This window comes from Lipophrys pholis (assembly GCF_963383615.2).
Source record: "Lipophrys pholis genome assembly, chromosome: 11".
NCBI lineage: Eukaryota > Metazoa > Chordata > Actinopteri > Blenniiformes > Blenniidae > Lipophrys > Lipophrys pholis.
The window spans coordinates 22,403,381-22,421,426 of NC_137631.1; the positions used below are offsets into that span (position 1 = coordinate 22,403,381).

At 40.4% G+C, this 18,046-nt stretch overlaps 2 protein-coding genes and 1 long non-coding RNA gene across 3 annotated transcripts in view; 2 read left to right on the top strand and 1 right to left on the bottom strand.

Moving 5' to 3' along the window:
* Positions 1 to 3,537: 3,537 nt before the first annotated feature.
* LOC308116313 lies at positions 3,538 to 7,288 on the bottom strand. The gene is made up of 3 exons (XR_013935767.1): positions 7,259 to 7,288; positions 4,786 to 4,873; positions 3,538 to 3,584 (listed from the first exon to the last, which is right to left on the bottom strand). It is a non-coding gene; the product is annotated as an uncharacterized lncRNA (long non-coding RNA).
* On the top strand, positions 6,693 to 15,962 carry nutf2 (nuclear transport factor 2). Its single transcript, XM_080474440.1, has 5 exons — positions 6,693 to 6,765; positions 10,677 to 10,798; positions 13,568 to 13,639; positions 14,037 to 14,135; positions 15,098 to 15,962. The coding sequence occupies exons 2-5, from the start codon at positions 10,700 to 10,702 to the stop codon at positions 15,209 to 15,211; spliced, it is 384 nt and encodes a 127-aa protein (XP_080330566.1). The 5' UTR covers positions 6,693 to 6,765; positions 10,677 to 10,699; the 3' UTR covers positions 15,212 to 15,962.
* A 1,236-nt stretch (positions 15,963 to 17,198) lies between these two features.
* Positions 17,199 to 18,046, top strand: part of edc4 (enhancer of mRNA decapping 4) — a 38,285-nt gene continuing 37,437 nt past the window's right edge. Inside the window, exon 1 of the mRNA XM_080474965.1 lies at positions 17,199 to 17,398. Coding sequence (XP_080331091.1) covers positions 17,314 to 17,398 — 85 coding nt within the window. The 5' untranslated portion in view covers positions 17,199 to 17,313. The remainder of the gene's footprint in view (positions 17,399 to 18,046) is intronic.

The following is an 18,046-nucleotide window of genomic DNA, read 5'->3' on the forward strand; positions in this document are numbered from 1 at the left end:
CCAGAATTCAAGAAAATTTTGTAAAAAAAAAAAGAAAGAAAGAGTAATAGTACAGTTATGTATGTATGTAAACAAACCCATACATATGTATACTAATATATGTTCCACAAATAAATATCATGCAGCCATCTTCTACACCCTTAATCATTTGAATCTTTTAATTATTCATATAATCCAGATGTTGGTTTTGCTGGATTATTCTATTTTGAACTAAATGTGTTTGAAGTCAATACCAGCATTCTTTACAATATGACGCGTTATGGTTTTGGTTGGAAAATCACCAACAGTGCAGGCATTGGAACAGAACAAGTTACTTTTACGGAAAAGAAAATTTGAAAAAATGTATTATTAGAGACTCTATTGGCACATGTACAGTCAGTCATGTACAGTTTGGGTGAAATGTGTTCCTTCTTCCAAGAAATAATGTAAAAGTGATTTGAATTTTGACAGCAGTCAGATAAAAAGCAGCTGTTAGTAACTGTAGATAAAGACCTCAAGCAGTTTTGAACTGAAAAATTAACTATTTATTCATGCAGCATCACAACTTCCCTGCAGGAATCATACGTATTCATCCCTGATTTTCCATTTAAAGATAAAATATATGATGCCCAATTGCATTAGTACTATTTTTCAGACTGCAAAGAAATTGTAAATCATGCTTGTGTACATTTCAAAGGTGTACATTTTTGTTTGTATTGCTTTTTTACAATTTGTCAATAACTAATTGAGATTACTGAAAGAAAAAAAGCATAAAATAAGTGGATCATTTGTCTCTCTGATGAATAAAGAATACTGTGGCGACTCGGTGCAGCTTCAGCTGGCTCTTAAAGTGTGTCGAGAAGACCTGACCAGAGCCCAGGAGGAGCTCACCAGGATGAAAGCGGAGTACTGGGATGTGGTACCACGACGCGACTGGGACGCGCTGGAGAAAAACCACAAGCACACCCAGCTGCAGGTAACTCTGTGCAGAGCCAGCCAACCTCATCAGTTGGGAGCGACGTCTGCAACCTGCATAGTCTCAAAGGGTCATTTTTGCTCATTTTCCACTCAAAAGTTCCTCTGGCGCATTAAAAACACGTTGAACCTTCAAAATGGGAAAAAAAAAACACAGCTTATAAATTTTCCAATATACTTTTGCCAATATTAAGAAAATGTAGCTAATTTTGAGTTTATGAAATATTTGAACCATTATTAAAACCAATCAACACCTAATTACAGTCTGTAACTGTTTAGCCATTCAAGTATTTATTTATTTTTTACCATTTATTAGCTATTTTTAGTGGTTTTAGCAATTTTAGCTGTTTTATTGTTTAAGCTATATTAACATTGAAGCCAATTCAGCAGTTTTAGACATTTTAATGGTTTAAACACTTTAGAAGTTTAAACCTTTTAAACTGTTGTAGAAGTTTTAACTTGTGTAGCTCTTTCATCCCTTTTCATTTAATTCTAGCCAGTTTTTCCATTTAGGTCATTTTTAGCCACTTTTGTCATATCTTTTTTAGTCTTCAATTTCTCTTTATCTGTCAGACATACAGGCAGCATGATCTATTCTTCTTCGCAGGCATTTCTGTCTTGAATTTATCCAGGCAGGTGATGCAGACTTCGAACGACCAAACTGTCAAATTTAGGTGTCAGGATTGTCAACCGGAGGTGCTAGATTAGAGTCTCTTTGAAAGATTATTTCCTGTGCTACAGAATTGCAATAAGTTAATTTTGTGAAGAATGGTCACAATTTTTGACCTTCCCATAATGAGGTAGTGATCCCTGACATATTCAAAGTACTGTTATGCATCATTCATGACTTATTATATGAGCAGGTTTCATCATGGTGATGTGTGTTTCTCTTTACTGTCCAGTTGAAAACACTTCAGGGTGACTTCGATCAGCTGAAGTGTGAGTATGACACACTGCTGGAGCTCCAGAGAAGAGGCACCACACAGGCCAGGACAAAGGTTTCCACCGCTGTGCAGGTATGAGAGTATATGTGAATGCCTTATGGGGTGACTTTGGTTCCAGTTGGTAGAGCTGGTCGTCTCTCAGTCCAAAATTTGCAGGTTCAATCCTTCATCCGATCCTGTCTTTATGTCAAAGAGTCCTTGAGCAGGACACTAAACAACAAATTGCTCCAAACTGATGGATTATGTGCGTGTGTGTGTGTGTGTGTGTGTGTGTGTGTGTGTGTGTGTGTGTGTGTGTGTGTGTGTGTAAATGGGAGAATATGATCAACAAAGTAAAACTTTTTTTTCACTGTAGTGACTCTAAAGTTTGTAAGAATATTAGGCTGTTGAATATCACACTCACTCACCATTATCAAACCAATTTCAGAGTTTATAGCTAGAAAGATTTTGAAATTTAATGAGAGGATTTTTTTGCTGGATTTTTGCAATTGATTTACACAGTATAACTATAAATACCATTATTCTATCACAATGTAGGTCATTAGCTATTTAGTGAAAGTACTTTCCTTGTTTCCATATTTTAAAGCAAGTTAGAGATTTCTAAAGGAAAACACAACACAGCAGTGTTTGTGATTATGAGAACTTTAAAGTATAGTTTGCATATGAACCAAAAAAAAACAACTCTCAATTCCCAACCCCAGCTTGACCTCAATGTATAGTAAAGCTTTTCAACCATGTATCCAGTGACCATTACTAACTTAATATTGTGAGTTTGAAATAAATGGACAAAGTCAAGTGTATGAGAATGATCAGCAGTTAAAGATGGTTAAACTTTTACTTTTACAAGCTTTTTTTGTTGTTTTCCAGACAGATGAGGGTTCATCTCAAGGACAAAGCCGGATCCAGTCCGACCATATTGAGGAGCCAATCAACTGTGACGTCCCTGAGAGTGAGGCGCTCCCTTCACAGGAGTCTAGGTGATATAAATAGACACACTGCTGTAGTTGTGTCAGTTTTATTTATACAACCTGAAGACAAAAAAATCTCTCACAGGACTTGAAACTAATGTACAATATCGAACTCCTTCTGTATGACTTTTAAGGCTAAAAACATTGAGATGGCTCAGTTTTTCTGTCACATGAGCGTTTGGTGTATATGTGTGTGTATGTACAGGGAGGCCCTGAGGACAGCGGAGTCAGATGAGGAGATAGATGCACACGTGGCCTCGGCTCAAAGTGAAGCAGGCAGCAGCAGTGACGCCTCAACCGCTCAGCGACGCCGACGTTCAGCTGGAAGCAGCTTAGGTCTCAAGTCTGACACCTGATGGAAACTCACAAATTGTGACACATATGTGGCCATTTTACCAGCTTTGCTTCCTCAGCTGCTGGATGTTGCATTAAATGTTAAGAAATTGTGACCACCAGGGCTGCCAGTTTAGTGAAATAATGGGAAATATTTTTATTGTTATGTATTCATTTTTCTATATTTGTACAGAAATTGGCTTTAATTTTTTTTTTTTTACTTTGTCATTTGCTATAACAGAGACACTCAAATCTAGACACCTACAACCCCCCCCCCCCCCCCCCCCCCCCCCCCCAAATAAATCAAGTATATGAAAATACACAAAAAACCACCCAAAGTAATCTGTCTTGGCCATTGCGATCATAACACCCACATTCTGGATATCTGGAAAAGATAGGAGGAAAGAAAAGAGTCCTATTACTGTGGGGACAGAGGAGACCTGGAGAGCAATCAGACAAAAAATACAAAACACAAGACGTCAGGATAAAAAGGGAGGCTGTTCATTTGAGTCAAAAAGGAAGGTCTCCAGGGCCAGATTCAAACTGGAGCTGATGTTGGTATGAGGCAATAGAGCAACCCACCATACGGGGCGGCACCTTGAAACTAATCAAGTGGTAAAATGCAGTGAGTAGATATGACATGGCAGAAGATGAGTGCCAGGTGTTTCAAACATAAACAGTAAGATCACAAAGTGTCATTCCAGTCCAGAAAAACAGGGTATGGTATACCTATCTTCTTCACTGCTTCATAAAGCTCGGGGTTACAGGTTGCTCACACTAGTTGTTTTTAAATACATGTTTTCTGGACAGGAAAAACCACAGACACACCGGGAGAACGTGCAAACTCCACACTGACAGGCTCCCCAGCCCATCCCGTACACATTATGAGGCGAAAGAGCAAAACACTACAAAAAGTGTCGCTTCACAAGACACAGGACTCCTGCAGCCTTTAGCACCAGTTTTCCCAAACACCCTAATGGTATGGCCAAGATGCTGATGCCGTTTTGCTCTATTTTTGATTCATACTGTTCAAGGTCACAGCATGGACAGGATTGAACCTTTCTGTGGGCCGGTTTTGGCCCCCTGACCTCATGTTTGATACCCCTGTTACATGAAGAAAGTAGAGAAACCAGCCAGCCTCAGAGTTCTTGTAGTCCCACAACCTGCAGAATGAGATTATTGGATGTGCTACATATGATAAAGTGGCCTCTTTAGATAAGCTCTTATTAGACGTGCACTGTGGCCTGAGATCCTCGATTTTTCAGTTGTTTTTGAGGCTGTGTGTGACACAGTCCCTCAGTTTAAATTTGCTGAATATTTTCCAGTGACATAATATAGACAGAGGCCGCACATGTACAAAGACATCATGTTAATACGGTCTTGGATTCTACTGTGGTGATCGTGAGGCCTTCAGGTGCCTTGATCTGAGTTGGATAATGTAATATTCAAACAGAGTAATGGAAAATAGAGCCGAGCCAGCCTTTACCATAGTGTTTCATAGGACGCATATTTCATGTGAGGCATAGCTGGATGCTAATTAGCTCATTAACACATTCTTTTAAATGCATTAGGAACATGGTACATACTTAATAGTTGATTGTAATCAGGTACCAATGTGTGGAGTGATCGCCTGTGACTATGAAGTGTTCAGCATCTTTTTGTGAAAAAGTCCATCTGCAAGGGAATGAAAAATGAAATGAGACTTCAGTCTTATTGCCATGGATACAACCAAGGCCAATATACAGACTCCCGCTCTCAGGCTCAACAATACTGGCTGCTTTTGAAAGATGTGTGCAGCATCTGTTCATTTTCATTCATTTTCTGCACCTTTTCTCTGAGTCCGTAGCACAGAAGCTCGAGCCGACACAGCAATCATGCATATTCTTTCACATGGTAGGTAGCAAGCAGCCCAGCCGTCATTTGGAAGGGTTGCTCAAAGTCATATAAAAATATGTGTATAATGGCCATCACTACTTGGCACCGTCTAATTTTGTCTAAAGCCATCTTTTTTCACAGAAATATAGCGTATTATTGTCTCAAGTATACAACGAGCAACTGACTTCCGGCCTGCAGATAACAAATAAGATACAATATTCAATTATAAACTAATAAGAGGATAATAGAAACTATCTCACAGTTCAGAGTCTACAGGTGCTCAGTTCAGGGGTGCAGATAGAAGCAATGTTCCAACGACAAGGGGCATAAACAAGCACATGTAGTGAGGTTCGGAGTGAGATGAGTCAGGTACAGTTTTTTCTGCCTAAAACCATGGCTTTCAATCAACATAGAGTGAACCTCAAACAATCATGTTTTAGGAAGATGCTGTGAAGACTATCCAGCCATAAGCTATGAATCAGCAGGCAATGCTTTGCCAAAAGTTACATTTTCACATTTATTCACTTTTAGTTTCAGGTACTTCAGGTACTACTATAGGGAAAAGGGATGAGTATGTATTGCACCTGCAATCCAATTGAGGAACTCATATTCAAACCTACAGGCAATTTAGTATCGCCAATGCACTTCATATTTATGTTTTTGGACTGTGAGATGAAATCAGAGTATCCAGCAAAATCCCGCACAGCAAGAATATGCAGAAATGGAAAATCCTGGCCAAAACTCAAACTCACAACCTCCTCATGTGAGTGCTAACCACTAAATGACCATGCAGCTCTGTGGTCCATTTAACTAACTTCAAAATCGAGTCACAACAGAGTACATCTGCAATTTATCTTGGTATTTAAATATTTTGAAGTGCAATAAACCATTTAGTTTAAATATTTATTCTTTAACAGAGAAAATGTATATGTACATTTATGTCGAACAGAATAGAATAGAAAATACTTTATTCACCCCAGAAGAAACTCTTTACTTTGCTCCACACAGAATAGAATAGAATAAATAGACCAGGACGATAAAATATGAGATATGTCAGTATAAAAATGAAATAATATTAAATATTACTATGAACAAGACTATATGGATGGAAGAATGGAATTGACAGTAAAAACACCATAAAGCACTATTTACAAGGAATAGATATAGAGTCTGATGTCCCCAGGAAGGAAGAATCTCCTGTGGTGCTCTGGAGTGCACTTTGGTGGGATTTTCAAAGAAAAATGTCATTGTGTGTTTATTATATAGCCCGTTTACTGTTGGAGGATTGTGCTTATACAGGTTTGATTTCATACGGGTAAACATAATTGTCAGTTTTTGTCAGTGAAGTTAAAAAACCCAACAACCTGAAAATGACTGTTTCTTGTGGATTTCTAAGAAGAGTGCTTTGTTTATTGACTATTTTTGCTTGTTTTGCTAAAACACACTTATTTTATTCTGTTGAGGCAGTTTAACAGTCAAAATTAGTACTTTTCTCATACAATATAAGAGAAAAAAACTTGTACCTGCTCATTTGCGTCACATTTAGTCTTTGAAAGTAAACGGTCTAATTTGACCCTTAAAACGACATTACCCACAATCCAACGGGCCTGCAACGGCTTTACGTGCGTGCTGACGCAGAGACCAGACACCGCACTGGGCGATCGTGCAGCCGGCCTCGGCGTTAGTGAGAGGTAAGTTTTCATTACTTGTTTTTAGGGAGCCCCGACTCCAAATAGTGAATGGAAACATACACCGAAACAAAAAGCGACACTTTGGGCTCACATTTGGGCCGGCCCAACTTGGTATAGGTATTTAATTGAGCTGCTCCCGCCCGGCTCGGAGCTAACGTCGGGCACGCCTATGTAGGGTAGCCGCTCCGGGGTTCACGAGCTGCCGTGCGCGGGCCCACAGGAGGCTTCCACTCTTGGAGGAGACGGGGTATTTTTAGCAGTCTGTGAGCAGGCCAACTTCACCTGTAATTTATCTGACTTGTTACACTTGCTGGCGGGGAGGCTGCTTCTCTTTCTCCACTGTCTTGAGTTAAGTAAGCACGACCGCCGCGCTCAGGCTAGCGGCGGCAGCTAGTTAGCTCACGATAACTAGCTTAAAACAACCGCCGAGCAGCATGAATACTCGCCACGAGCCTGAGTTGATATCGCCCCGGTCAACGGTTGCTACACTCACACGGGGCCGCAGCTGCCTTTTTCCCTGTCGGTTGCTGCGGGTCTGTGCTTTGGTCGTGCCTGCTAACGCAGAGAGAGTCCAGATTGTTCCAGCGATCATGTATCGTAATGTGGGAGCACATGACTCGTGCTGTCAGTGTCACAGTGGACAAGTAACGGCGTGATCAGCCAAAACACGCCCAGGAGAAATGTATTTCAGTACATGGTCCGTTCTGAGGTCAAGGCTTTTGTTTTTAGATCACAACACATGCATCCACAAGAGAGAAACTGATATGACAACATTGGACTTCTTTATTTGTAAACACATTCCTTAATCTTTAATTTTGTTTGAAATTTTTACACATTACTTGGGAGCTGTTTCTGTCCAATTCTGTATGTAGTGTTGCTGGGAAAATCCTAATTTGATTGATTAAACCCGGCCCATATGATCTACAAAGTAATATCTAAACTTGTCCATTATAATCCGTTGTTTTGTCTTGCTTAAAATTGGAAAGGTTGACTTCAGATAGGGTTATTTAAGTCCGATTTTGACACTGAAGTGTTGATCAGTAGGAATGAGGCATTGTCCAAACTTGGCAGAGGACAGGAATGTTTGGAGGAAAGCCCTAATATTGTTTAATACCCATTCTCGCTCTTTTGAACTCAGATTTTACATTGTCATTTGTAGTTTCCTCCATAATTTTAGTAGTATGCACTTTACTCTGAGGAATTTTCTTCTGGACAGGCACATTTGCAGAAAAAATCCTAACATACTGCTTTTTGTATATAATCACAACAATAATTACAAACTTATTTCAAACGACTATTGTTTAAAAATGTGTTCCCTTTACACAGAAGCATTAAGGGGCCTTTCACAATCGAATAGTCCGGGATTTGGTTCACTTCATCTTCATTTGGTTCAGGTGGCGTTCACGTTCACTTTTGAGACACAACCAAACCGCCTGGAATATGTCACGCAATTACAACAGCTGCTGGTTTGGGGGCGCTGTCACCCGAAACAAACACTGACCAGAGAGGAAGTACAAAAGAAACCATTTGATTGGTCTGGACAGAAAAGCACAAGTCCTGCCACTTTATCCCATGATGGCTAGGCTAATTAGCTTGTGGCCACAAACAACTGCGATATATAGTTTTCAGACCAGATATCAATGAGCGCCTTTTTCACAACAACTTCTTCCTCTTTACTTCTTCCTCCCTACTCCATGTCTGCTTGCAAGATATTTTCCAACTTATTCTTTCTGCGTCTCCTTCTGATTCGCACTGTTGGCTTTTTTTGTTTACTACTCAGAATGCATTGTGCACTACGTCACGTCCTCTCCCTCCGTCTTCTCACCCCGCCCGCTAGACAGATCAAAGCGAGACCTAGCATTTCAAGGGGACCAAAGATCGCTTGTAAGATCCGGTTCACTGTTGGTGGGAGATTTCACATCGCCCTAAGGAAGCGGTTTTCCCTGAAGAGAACTCTGGTCTGAATCAAACAGGGGAATGTGAACACGTCCTAATAGTGCTCCTGCGGAATTAAATTTTTTTTCTCACTGCCAGAGCGCAAACGTTCTCTTCCTAACACAAAACCCTTTCCCAAGTATGCACCTTGATTAAAAAGGGTAGAATTTCAGACCCAACATGGTGAATGAGAATCCAAATCGGTTCACAACAACATTTTCAAGTGAAAACTCAACTTTTGTTGTGTTTTAGGATCACAAGTCTTTGAAAGTGACACTTTTTGAATGGTTGCAAAGTGCAGCATTTTCTCTCGGCGGTAACAGAGTATGAAAAACATTTGCTCTATGGTCGTAGTAAATGGTTCTTCTGCACATGTGAAAGTATATCAACAATAACAGATCCCAGAGTGATGTCTGTGTTACACTGATTTCCCGCAACGTCACCTGGATCACATGTGGAGACACTTTTCTTATGTAAAGGGTCTTGAATGTGCACAAATGTGTTATATGGCTGTAACTCTGTAACATACGAGTAAATGTTTCACATCGTGAAAAGTGCAATTTGCATTTACCATTTTATTGCTCGGCTTCATTGCGGCCTGCCTGCCTGTGTGTGTATTCAGAGCCAATAAGAAACAGGCAAAGAAGAAAGTGTTAATCATTCAATAAAGTCAGCATTGCAAGGTGATAAAGTGTTAACTTGCCCAGCCCTTAAAAATAAATGCATGTTAAACGACTCAACAAATCATGCATTTTGTTTCTGGGAATGGACTGAAAACTTAAGTGTACCCCTGTGCTTCCTCTTCCTCTTCAGTCAAATCACTCGCACTGAGATGATTGTATGGGATCTTCTTCTAATATTTAATTACATATTTCTACTGTGTACAGTGTGCGTATCTTTTTGAAGAGGTTTACCTCCCACGCTGAGAACCTTTATTCTGAAGCAGGATTTAGCAGCTTGGATCATGATAGAGGCCACAAAAAAATTTAATTTCTCTTCCTTAAATATATATTTCACCTTATTATGTTACCACTTCTTGGAGCAGGATTTACTAATTTGACATCAGGAGCCAACTGTCTTAAAATGCATTTAAATGAACAATATTTAAGGAGTAATCACAGTTCATCCCGGCTTCGACTGAGGGTTAATTGACCTTCATCCTCTATTATTTTTTGAAATGAGTCTCAACGTCCGCCTGTGTTGGATCTAAAGTAACATCAGTAATTATACTTGAAGATGTTAAACTACTGGAAAGTAAACTTCAATTTCAAAACTGAAAAGAGATGACTTTCAATTGAATTCAACTGTAACCTTTTTTAACAATGCTTTAAAAAGTTGCCTTGATGGAACCTCAGGTTAAGTTTTGATCTTGAATTGAACGACCTGGGTTTGATCCACTTGTTGCAGCAGATTGACATTAAGTGTAAAAACAAGCAAATTCGATGAGGGAAGTTGTAATGACTTCTTGTAGCAGCAGAATTCAAAGGGGACGTAAACAAAACGTTTTTGGGGATTTCTCCGCAAACACATAAATGCCTCAATGTTGAGGGCTCTGTTCATATTTCACTAGTTTCTTTTTTGTGAATAGATGGTGCACGCTAATAACGCTCTATTTTTGCGCAATCATGGTGACTTTGCGTTAATCGTAGGCTGGATTCAGCCTGCGTTTTCAACATACAATCTGCACACAGCAAATTTCATGTTGTGCCCAAAGATTATTAGATTCATGTCATGCAGTGTGTCTGGCTGTGAACTTGTAAGATAGTTAGAATTGCACAGTGTGTAACGGGTATTACATTGAGCAGCTGAACACACTAATGGTACGAAATTAACTTTAAATGTTGTACATTTACATTGCTGTTTATTTTTCTTTCTTTCTTTCTCGCTGCTAGTTTTAATGATGTTAGCAGTGATGTGAGTGTGAAGTTCGAATGATATTTGAACCCCCCCCCCCCCCCCCCCCCTGTCCTGCCCAGAGTGTGTTGCAGGGTGATTCAGGATGGTGGACCAGCCTCTGTGGGAGCAGATAGGATCCAGCTTCGTGCAGCACTACTACCAGATGTTTGACTCTGACAGATCACTACTCGGATCCATATATGTAAGTGTGGCACCTCATCAGTGGTGAGGGATTATTTGTTTCTACGTTTTTGTTTTTGTTTTTGTTTTGTCTTTTTGCCATTTTTATTTTTGTTCTACTTTTTAATGCATGTTGATTGATTTAATGTTAAAATAATGAAGTAAAATGCAATCTGTTAACACAATCTTTTGGCCAAATTAGTTGACATGGACACATCATCTGTCACAGTTCTGACAGTCTTACACCATGATTATTGCACATTTTGATAACGATAAAGTTATGCAGTCAGAGATATAGTTCTGCTGCAATAACACATCGGGAACCACGTTTAAATGTCGTCATAATGTGAATTTTGTTTTTCACTTTTGAATAATCATTGCAAGGTATATTATTCTAGGCAATTACTGGAGAAAAGTTACAGACGTTGCATTGACTGTGAAATAAAAACATCTTGAGTCACATAGATAAATCTAAATCAGTGGTGTCAGACCTGTAGCCAACAGGATGGTCCAGACCTTTTTAAAAGAGCCAAATGAGAAGCAAAGCACAAAGATTACTATCCTAGGCACCCGTTTATTTAAAGAAATAAAAGATTTCCTCCCATGGAGTTTAGGTATGTAACTCGTCCCGCATTGTTGGGAGCATGTACACACAAAGCCTTGTCAGAAGGAATAAAGGCAGAAGGCACTATTTTTACTCAAATACTTGCAATTGTGTACATACATACTCTGTTGCATCCCAAGTATCACTGTAGTGAATATAACCCCACTCATATCAGACATGCAGACTTCTAACAGTGTAAAAAGTCCATTAAATAATAGTTTCAGGATGTAATTTTTGGGGCCTCATAACTAAGAGAAAATCGTGTCATTTTACAGGTAGAGACAGCCTAATTGAATTTATATCAGTTTGTGGTCCATTAAACTGAATTGAGAGTGACAAACCTCATCAAAATCCTCAACAAAATTAACTCTTTCATACCAAACACTCACTGCTCTCAGGATTTGACACGTGTACCTTTTCTACCCATGACATTTATGATGTCTTACATTCAAAAACTAAACAGAAAAATTGAGCTTTACAACAATAGAATTAAAATGAATTAAATCCATATCATCAACAGAGTTCTTGAAAAACACAGTATGAAGACTTAAGTTGTCATGCCTTTTTGTATTGACTGTTAATGGAGGTTTTCCTTTGAATGTGTTTGATACGTAAAGTTTTAAATGCTTGGTTAGTTTTACTTTAATATTCATAACAATTGATCAAATTACAGTAGAACCTCTGACAAGCGGACCCGGTAAGAGCAGACACCCTGTACAGGGCGGACACGTCACCGTGCACGGACACATATTTAACTGGTAACGCACCTTAATGAGCGGACAACGTACTGCTTTTCCTCGCAAATTTCAAGCTGAGCGGACACTGAAACGGCCAAAATATTTGGGCTGGACCCGATTATTCGAATATTCAGACGTCGTGGTGTCAGGAGATTATTTTTGAGCTCTGAATATCCACCGCTTCCCCACAGCACGGTGCTGCTCTGTGAAGCGCCTCTCCGTCAGCCCCTCCATGCTTTTTGCACTGCGTGTCTGCAGACCGTGTGCGGGCCACGGGTGCGCACATCGATTGCATCCATACGACAGGCCTGCTTCACTTCCATGCGCGTTCCATAACGTAACGATCCTGAAACATCTCCACTGCTGCACAGGTCGCACAGTCACAAAATTTGGTCTTCGTGGTCGACCGCAGAGGGGTATATATTCTCCACATTGAAGAAGAAAAAATCTCAATAGATTTCCATAAATGATTGTCAACCTCCATCCATTGATTACCTCCATCCTGCTTATTATTGTATATTATGTTATGTGTGCATAAATGCCCCATAAATGATTAACAAGCAGCGTTGTGTGCAAAATAAAGACAATTTCACACAGTGCCAGTGATCAAGCACTTTATTTTAAATGATTCATTAATTTGTCAACATTTTAAGATGTTTTTAAGATAAAGGCATCATGAATGCTCTGACTTTATTTTATGAAATTCTTCAAAGCAACATGAGCAATTATATCATGTCCTTGTTTGGATTATTTAATCATAATTATTTTCAACCATCAAATTTATATTGTGTGTGTAAAAAGAACAAAGAAGGGATGCAGAAGTCATTGGCCGGTTCAAAACAAAAATATTTTACTGATATTTTGTCGTGGCTGACTGTGTGGTGTTTTGTGGTGCAGTGAGAAATGTAGGAGGTGTTTTTCCTCAATCGTGCAGCCTCAGAAAGCATGATCAAAATCACAACAATCATCTCACTACATTATGACTGCTGCTACAACAATCAAATGGACATACAGCACTGCACCAAAACAAACCGTTTTTGTGAGATTTTGAAACCACATTCTCCTTCTGCTTCCCTGCACATAAATGGCCGCAAGCACAACTTGGTTGGCATCATTTATTTCCTGAAGGAAATTCATAAAACATCTCGAGTCTGAAGCAAATCGCGTTTCACGTCATTACTTCAATGGTGGGTCAAACCTGGTGGCCACGGGGCAAAAGCACAAAAATGACCATAAACTTCTTAAACACTGCCGATGGAAAACTGCATGTTATGGATAAAAAGGGCAAAAATAACAAGCCGGTTAGGGGCAAGTGAAAGAGCACTGTTAAACTGTTTACTTAAAAGACTGTAGATTCTGTAGTTTGTTTCCTTCAAACACTCGTTTTAAGTAAGGTGGTTTTTATCTGCAGACAGCTTCACCTTCTTCCTCTTTCCTTCTCTCCACACAGATCGATGCATCATGCCTTACGTGGGAAGGTCAGCAGTTCCAGGGGAAAAGGGCGATTGTCGACAAACTCGCTGTGAGTTGATCTAGTGACTCGTTTTTATGTCACAGGTGGTTCAAGTCCCCCGGCTAGCTCAGTTGGTAGAGCATGAGACTCACAATCTCAGGGGTAGTGGGTTCATGTCCCACGCCGGGCGTCACCTTCCTGTGGGCTCACCACCTGCAGGAAGGTTCTTAATCGGTGCATTGTGATCTGGGTGACGGTGCTCAGACTGTCACCCCCGCGACCCGGAAATGGATAAGCGGAAGAAAATGAATGAATGAATGAATGGTTCAAGTCCTCAGGCTCGTGCAGAAAAGCTGGTTGTGCTTCTGTATCGATTTGAAGATATTCAGCAGCGTCCTTGTTAAATTCATTGATTTTCTAAATCCGCTGTTCCTTCTTGTAAATGGTTTTCTTCTGTGTTTGCCAGAGTCTCCCCTTCACAAAAATAGCGCATAGTATAACAGCGCAGGACCACCAGCCGACTCCAGACAGCTGCATCTTGAGTATGGTCGTAGGACAGCTAAAAGTGAGTAACACCGCCGTCCTCCATTCATTTCAAGCACCCTGGCCATCTCTAAGGCTAAGAACTACATCTAAAGTTGTCCTTTATTTCCATGTTTTGTCTGTTTAAACGTGTCACACGCACGTCTACGTTTGATAAACACGGCATGCTAATTTGGTTAAATAACTAGGTTGGATTTAGGTTTCTATGTAGTAACTAAAACTATAAAAGTAATTCATCTTCAGCATGAGACATTATGATAACTGATGTTATTGATGAATTTAAAAGCCGAGTTATGTGGACATATCACAACAATGCATTACAATTAAAAAGAAACTAGTTCAAAATAAACAAGTGAAATTAAAATAAACCACAAATAGACTATCAAAAGTAGACTTGCTCGTATTAAATGATATTTAGACAATTTGAAGAATGCAAATTCAAAAAGTGTTACTATCCATATTATTATCTAGTGTTTCCAACTGTATGGTGATCATTTTTTAAACAAAATCCCCCCCAAAAAAGCAATAGTCAGGCCCCTAAATTGAATTTTCCTGAAACATTTCATCAACAAACAGATTATTTCAATATGAATGTGAATCGATGACAATAAAGTGCAGATTAATAGAAGCACAAAATATTACATTTACATAACAAAATCCTAATGTTGTGATTGCAGCTCACTACAGCTGGAATATTTGAACAGTCTGCCGACAAAAAACAGCCGGTGTAAAATAGTTGAAGCCTGTTTCACCACAACTTGTCATGAGAAACCAACTCGAAAAACCTTTTATGGGTTCTTTGTAATTTCCCCTTTGCTATACAGTAGGTTCTATTTATTGCAATGATGTTCTATATACTATACTCCGATCATTAAGGTAGGAATAAAACCATTTAAAAAACATTTCTAGAAAGTGAGCCTAAATGAATGTGTTGTTTTTGCTTCCAGTGTTGTCCTGATGGGTTGTGTGTGTGCTTGTGTGCAGGCGGATGAAGACCCCATCATGGGCTTCCACCAGAGTTTCGTCCTGAAGAACATTAACGATGCGTGGGTGTGCACCAATGACATGTTCAGGCTGGCTCTTCACAACTTTGGCTAAGTGGCCCCCCCGCGATCTGGTGGGCAGGGGCGGGGCCAAAGTGAAGGGGCGCTGTGTGATGAAGCATTGAGGAGGGGAGGGAGTGACAGAGAGGGAGTGAGGGAGGCGGAGGAGGAGGAGAGAGCAGTCCTTCCTCCCTCCTGCCATCTCAACGGCGCCTGTCTGACAGAACGAGCAAACACCGGATTCTAGCTGTCGATCACCGACCCTCATCCAGGTGGGTTTGCCAGGTCAGCCCAGTCAGTAGAACTGCCACGGGCCGACCAATCAGACGCCCCTGTCTGCCACGCCGGTGGGAGTCCCCTCATTTCAGCATCTGCACTCAAGCCACCTGAAGGACAAACAGCTGCTCGACGCCATTAACCTGCTCTGCTCCGCTCGCCCCCCGTCTCTTCTCTAACCCCGTTCTGTTAGCACTGCTGTTGACTGGTCTGTAGATCCACCCTCCGGTTCAGAGTCGGCTTCCCGACCCCCCATTTTTGGTTCTTTAGTGCGTTTACTTTAGCTCCTCTGGCTTTAGATCGAGTTTTATCCACCCCGATGCTAACTTGGCCACGATTCACTTTGACACACCGGGGTTTGCTCCTGCAAACCAAAGAATCGTGGAGGACATGAAGTTTCAGCTTTGCCGTGTTATTTGTTCGGGTCTTGCTTTTCCTGTCTGTCTCTGCTTCTCTTTCAACATGTCTGACAGTTAAAATGGACTACAGCCACGATACACAATAAAACCTGGACTCTTTTCTTAACAGTGTGGCCTTGTTTAATCTGTTCTCCATGCCTTCAGAGTTCCACTCTTACTACTTCACACACTGACAGGATTAATACCAGAGTGGAATTATTTCCTCTTTCATTCAAGGTTACTGAAAACATGGAGGTGATAAATTCAATGGCCTTGTTACAATAAAGTCAGAGCAGCCTCTCCCTGTTTTAACTTCAAAATGAACTTCATATCTCAAACTATTCTAAAATTGAATAAGTAAAAGCCATTATCTGTTCAACTTTATCCAACTTCACTATCACAAGGTGCTTTAACACTGGACAACATCAGCTGACATCAAGTATTTTAAAATGTGATGAAGATGAGAAAAGCTACGCTAGTTCAGTTCATCAACCGGATGGAATACAGCAGATAGAAAATATAGTCACATGTTCAGTATAATGTGAAAGCGATATAGTTGAAAATGTCTGAGTCATTAGGGTTTTTCAACTACTGATGTGTGATTTCTGTGATCTCTTTTCGGATCCAAGTCAAACCAATGATACCGATCTGTCATGCAAAACCTGGTGTGTGAGGAGAGCTGGACGCTTATAAGTGAAGCGAAAGGAGTTAAAGGTCATTTTGTTCAAATTATAGCTACTGAAAAGACACCAAGCATACAATAACCAATTATTGTTTATAATCATTTTTTTTCCATTTTGAACCTTGGTAATGATGCTGAAATGATGGATGATCAATAAATGAACACATGAAGAGCCAACATTTGACAAGAGGAAAAGACTATTTAGCTTTTGGTACAATAAATAATGGAGAAAACATCAGTTGATGCTCATAGGTTTATTGGCAATAGAGGTAATCATTAAACTCATGAGTGAAATGTATACATAGAAAAAATGGAACAGACTATAATATTGAAAAGAAGGAATATTTTAATAATTAACTCAAAATCTTTTTTAATAGGGATTGTGTCAAAGTTGCAGTGGCAAACATTTAAATAATTTGTATCTATCTGAGTGGCTGAAATTTAAATTCAAATGTCATTCCATCCATCCATCCGTCCGTCCATTCATCCAAACTGAGGGAATTATCTTAAAATCACATGCGAGAATTGAAAATATTATTTGAGCTCTTTCATCCAGGAAATCGGTTTTCAGTGGACGTGCGTTCCATTCCGTGTTTTGGACTGCGGGGGTCGCTGTTACGCCGTGCGTGCAGCAGGGCTTCGCGTGGAAGGCGGAGATTTGGCGGTAGGAACCAATGACCCGGCTCACCGACGAGTCGGACTCGAATCGGCGCGGACGGTTGCTCTGGGTGAACAACAGAAACAGCAGAAATCATTTTCTCCCCCCCAAAATCGACCCGACCTCCCCCTTGTCCCTCACCCATGGCGTCCTCAAACATTGACATCAAAGGTGCGACCCAGCACCTGCGGGACATCCTGAAACTTGACCGCCCCGGGAACAGCGCCGGTAAGTATTACCGGGAGTGAGAAGCGGCTGCGCTGCTGTAGGCCGCGGGATGCTAACGGGATGCTAGCTAGCTCATTAACCCGCTGGCGTGAGTTGGTTTAGCGCGTAGCTGCTGCGAAGTGCGAACTAGAGCAAAGTCGGCCCCTCAGCCTCCACACCACCCGCTTAGGAAAGGTCTCCAAACCCAGCGGGTGTATCTACCTAATTCCCGTAATTGATAAAGTGCTTGTCTCGCGCCTCAACTTGGTTATCCTCAAAGTTAGCTTATGGGCTAGCTGACGTCTCGGTCTGGTTTAGAAATGCTGCCTGGTGAGTAAAACCTAAAAAAAATAAAATTATTCTTGCGGAGCCGTCAGTGTCGTACTTGTTTGCGTGGTTTCCGAGAAGTGCGCTTTGTTATTTCTTTGAAATGTGAGCAAGGATTTTATACCGAAAACATCAGTTAGCGTGAGCCTCCACAAACTGCGTAGAAAGTCTGTGTTATTCAGCGAACACGAATGTACTTATTCGACAAAGTATTACTTGTTTAATGAGAAACTGTAAAAACAATGACCTCCCAATTAGATATTTATGCAATTTGTCAAAGGAATAAGTAAAAAAAAAAAAAAAAAACACCACACATTTTTTTCCTGCTAAGCAGTCAGAAAC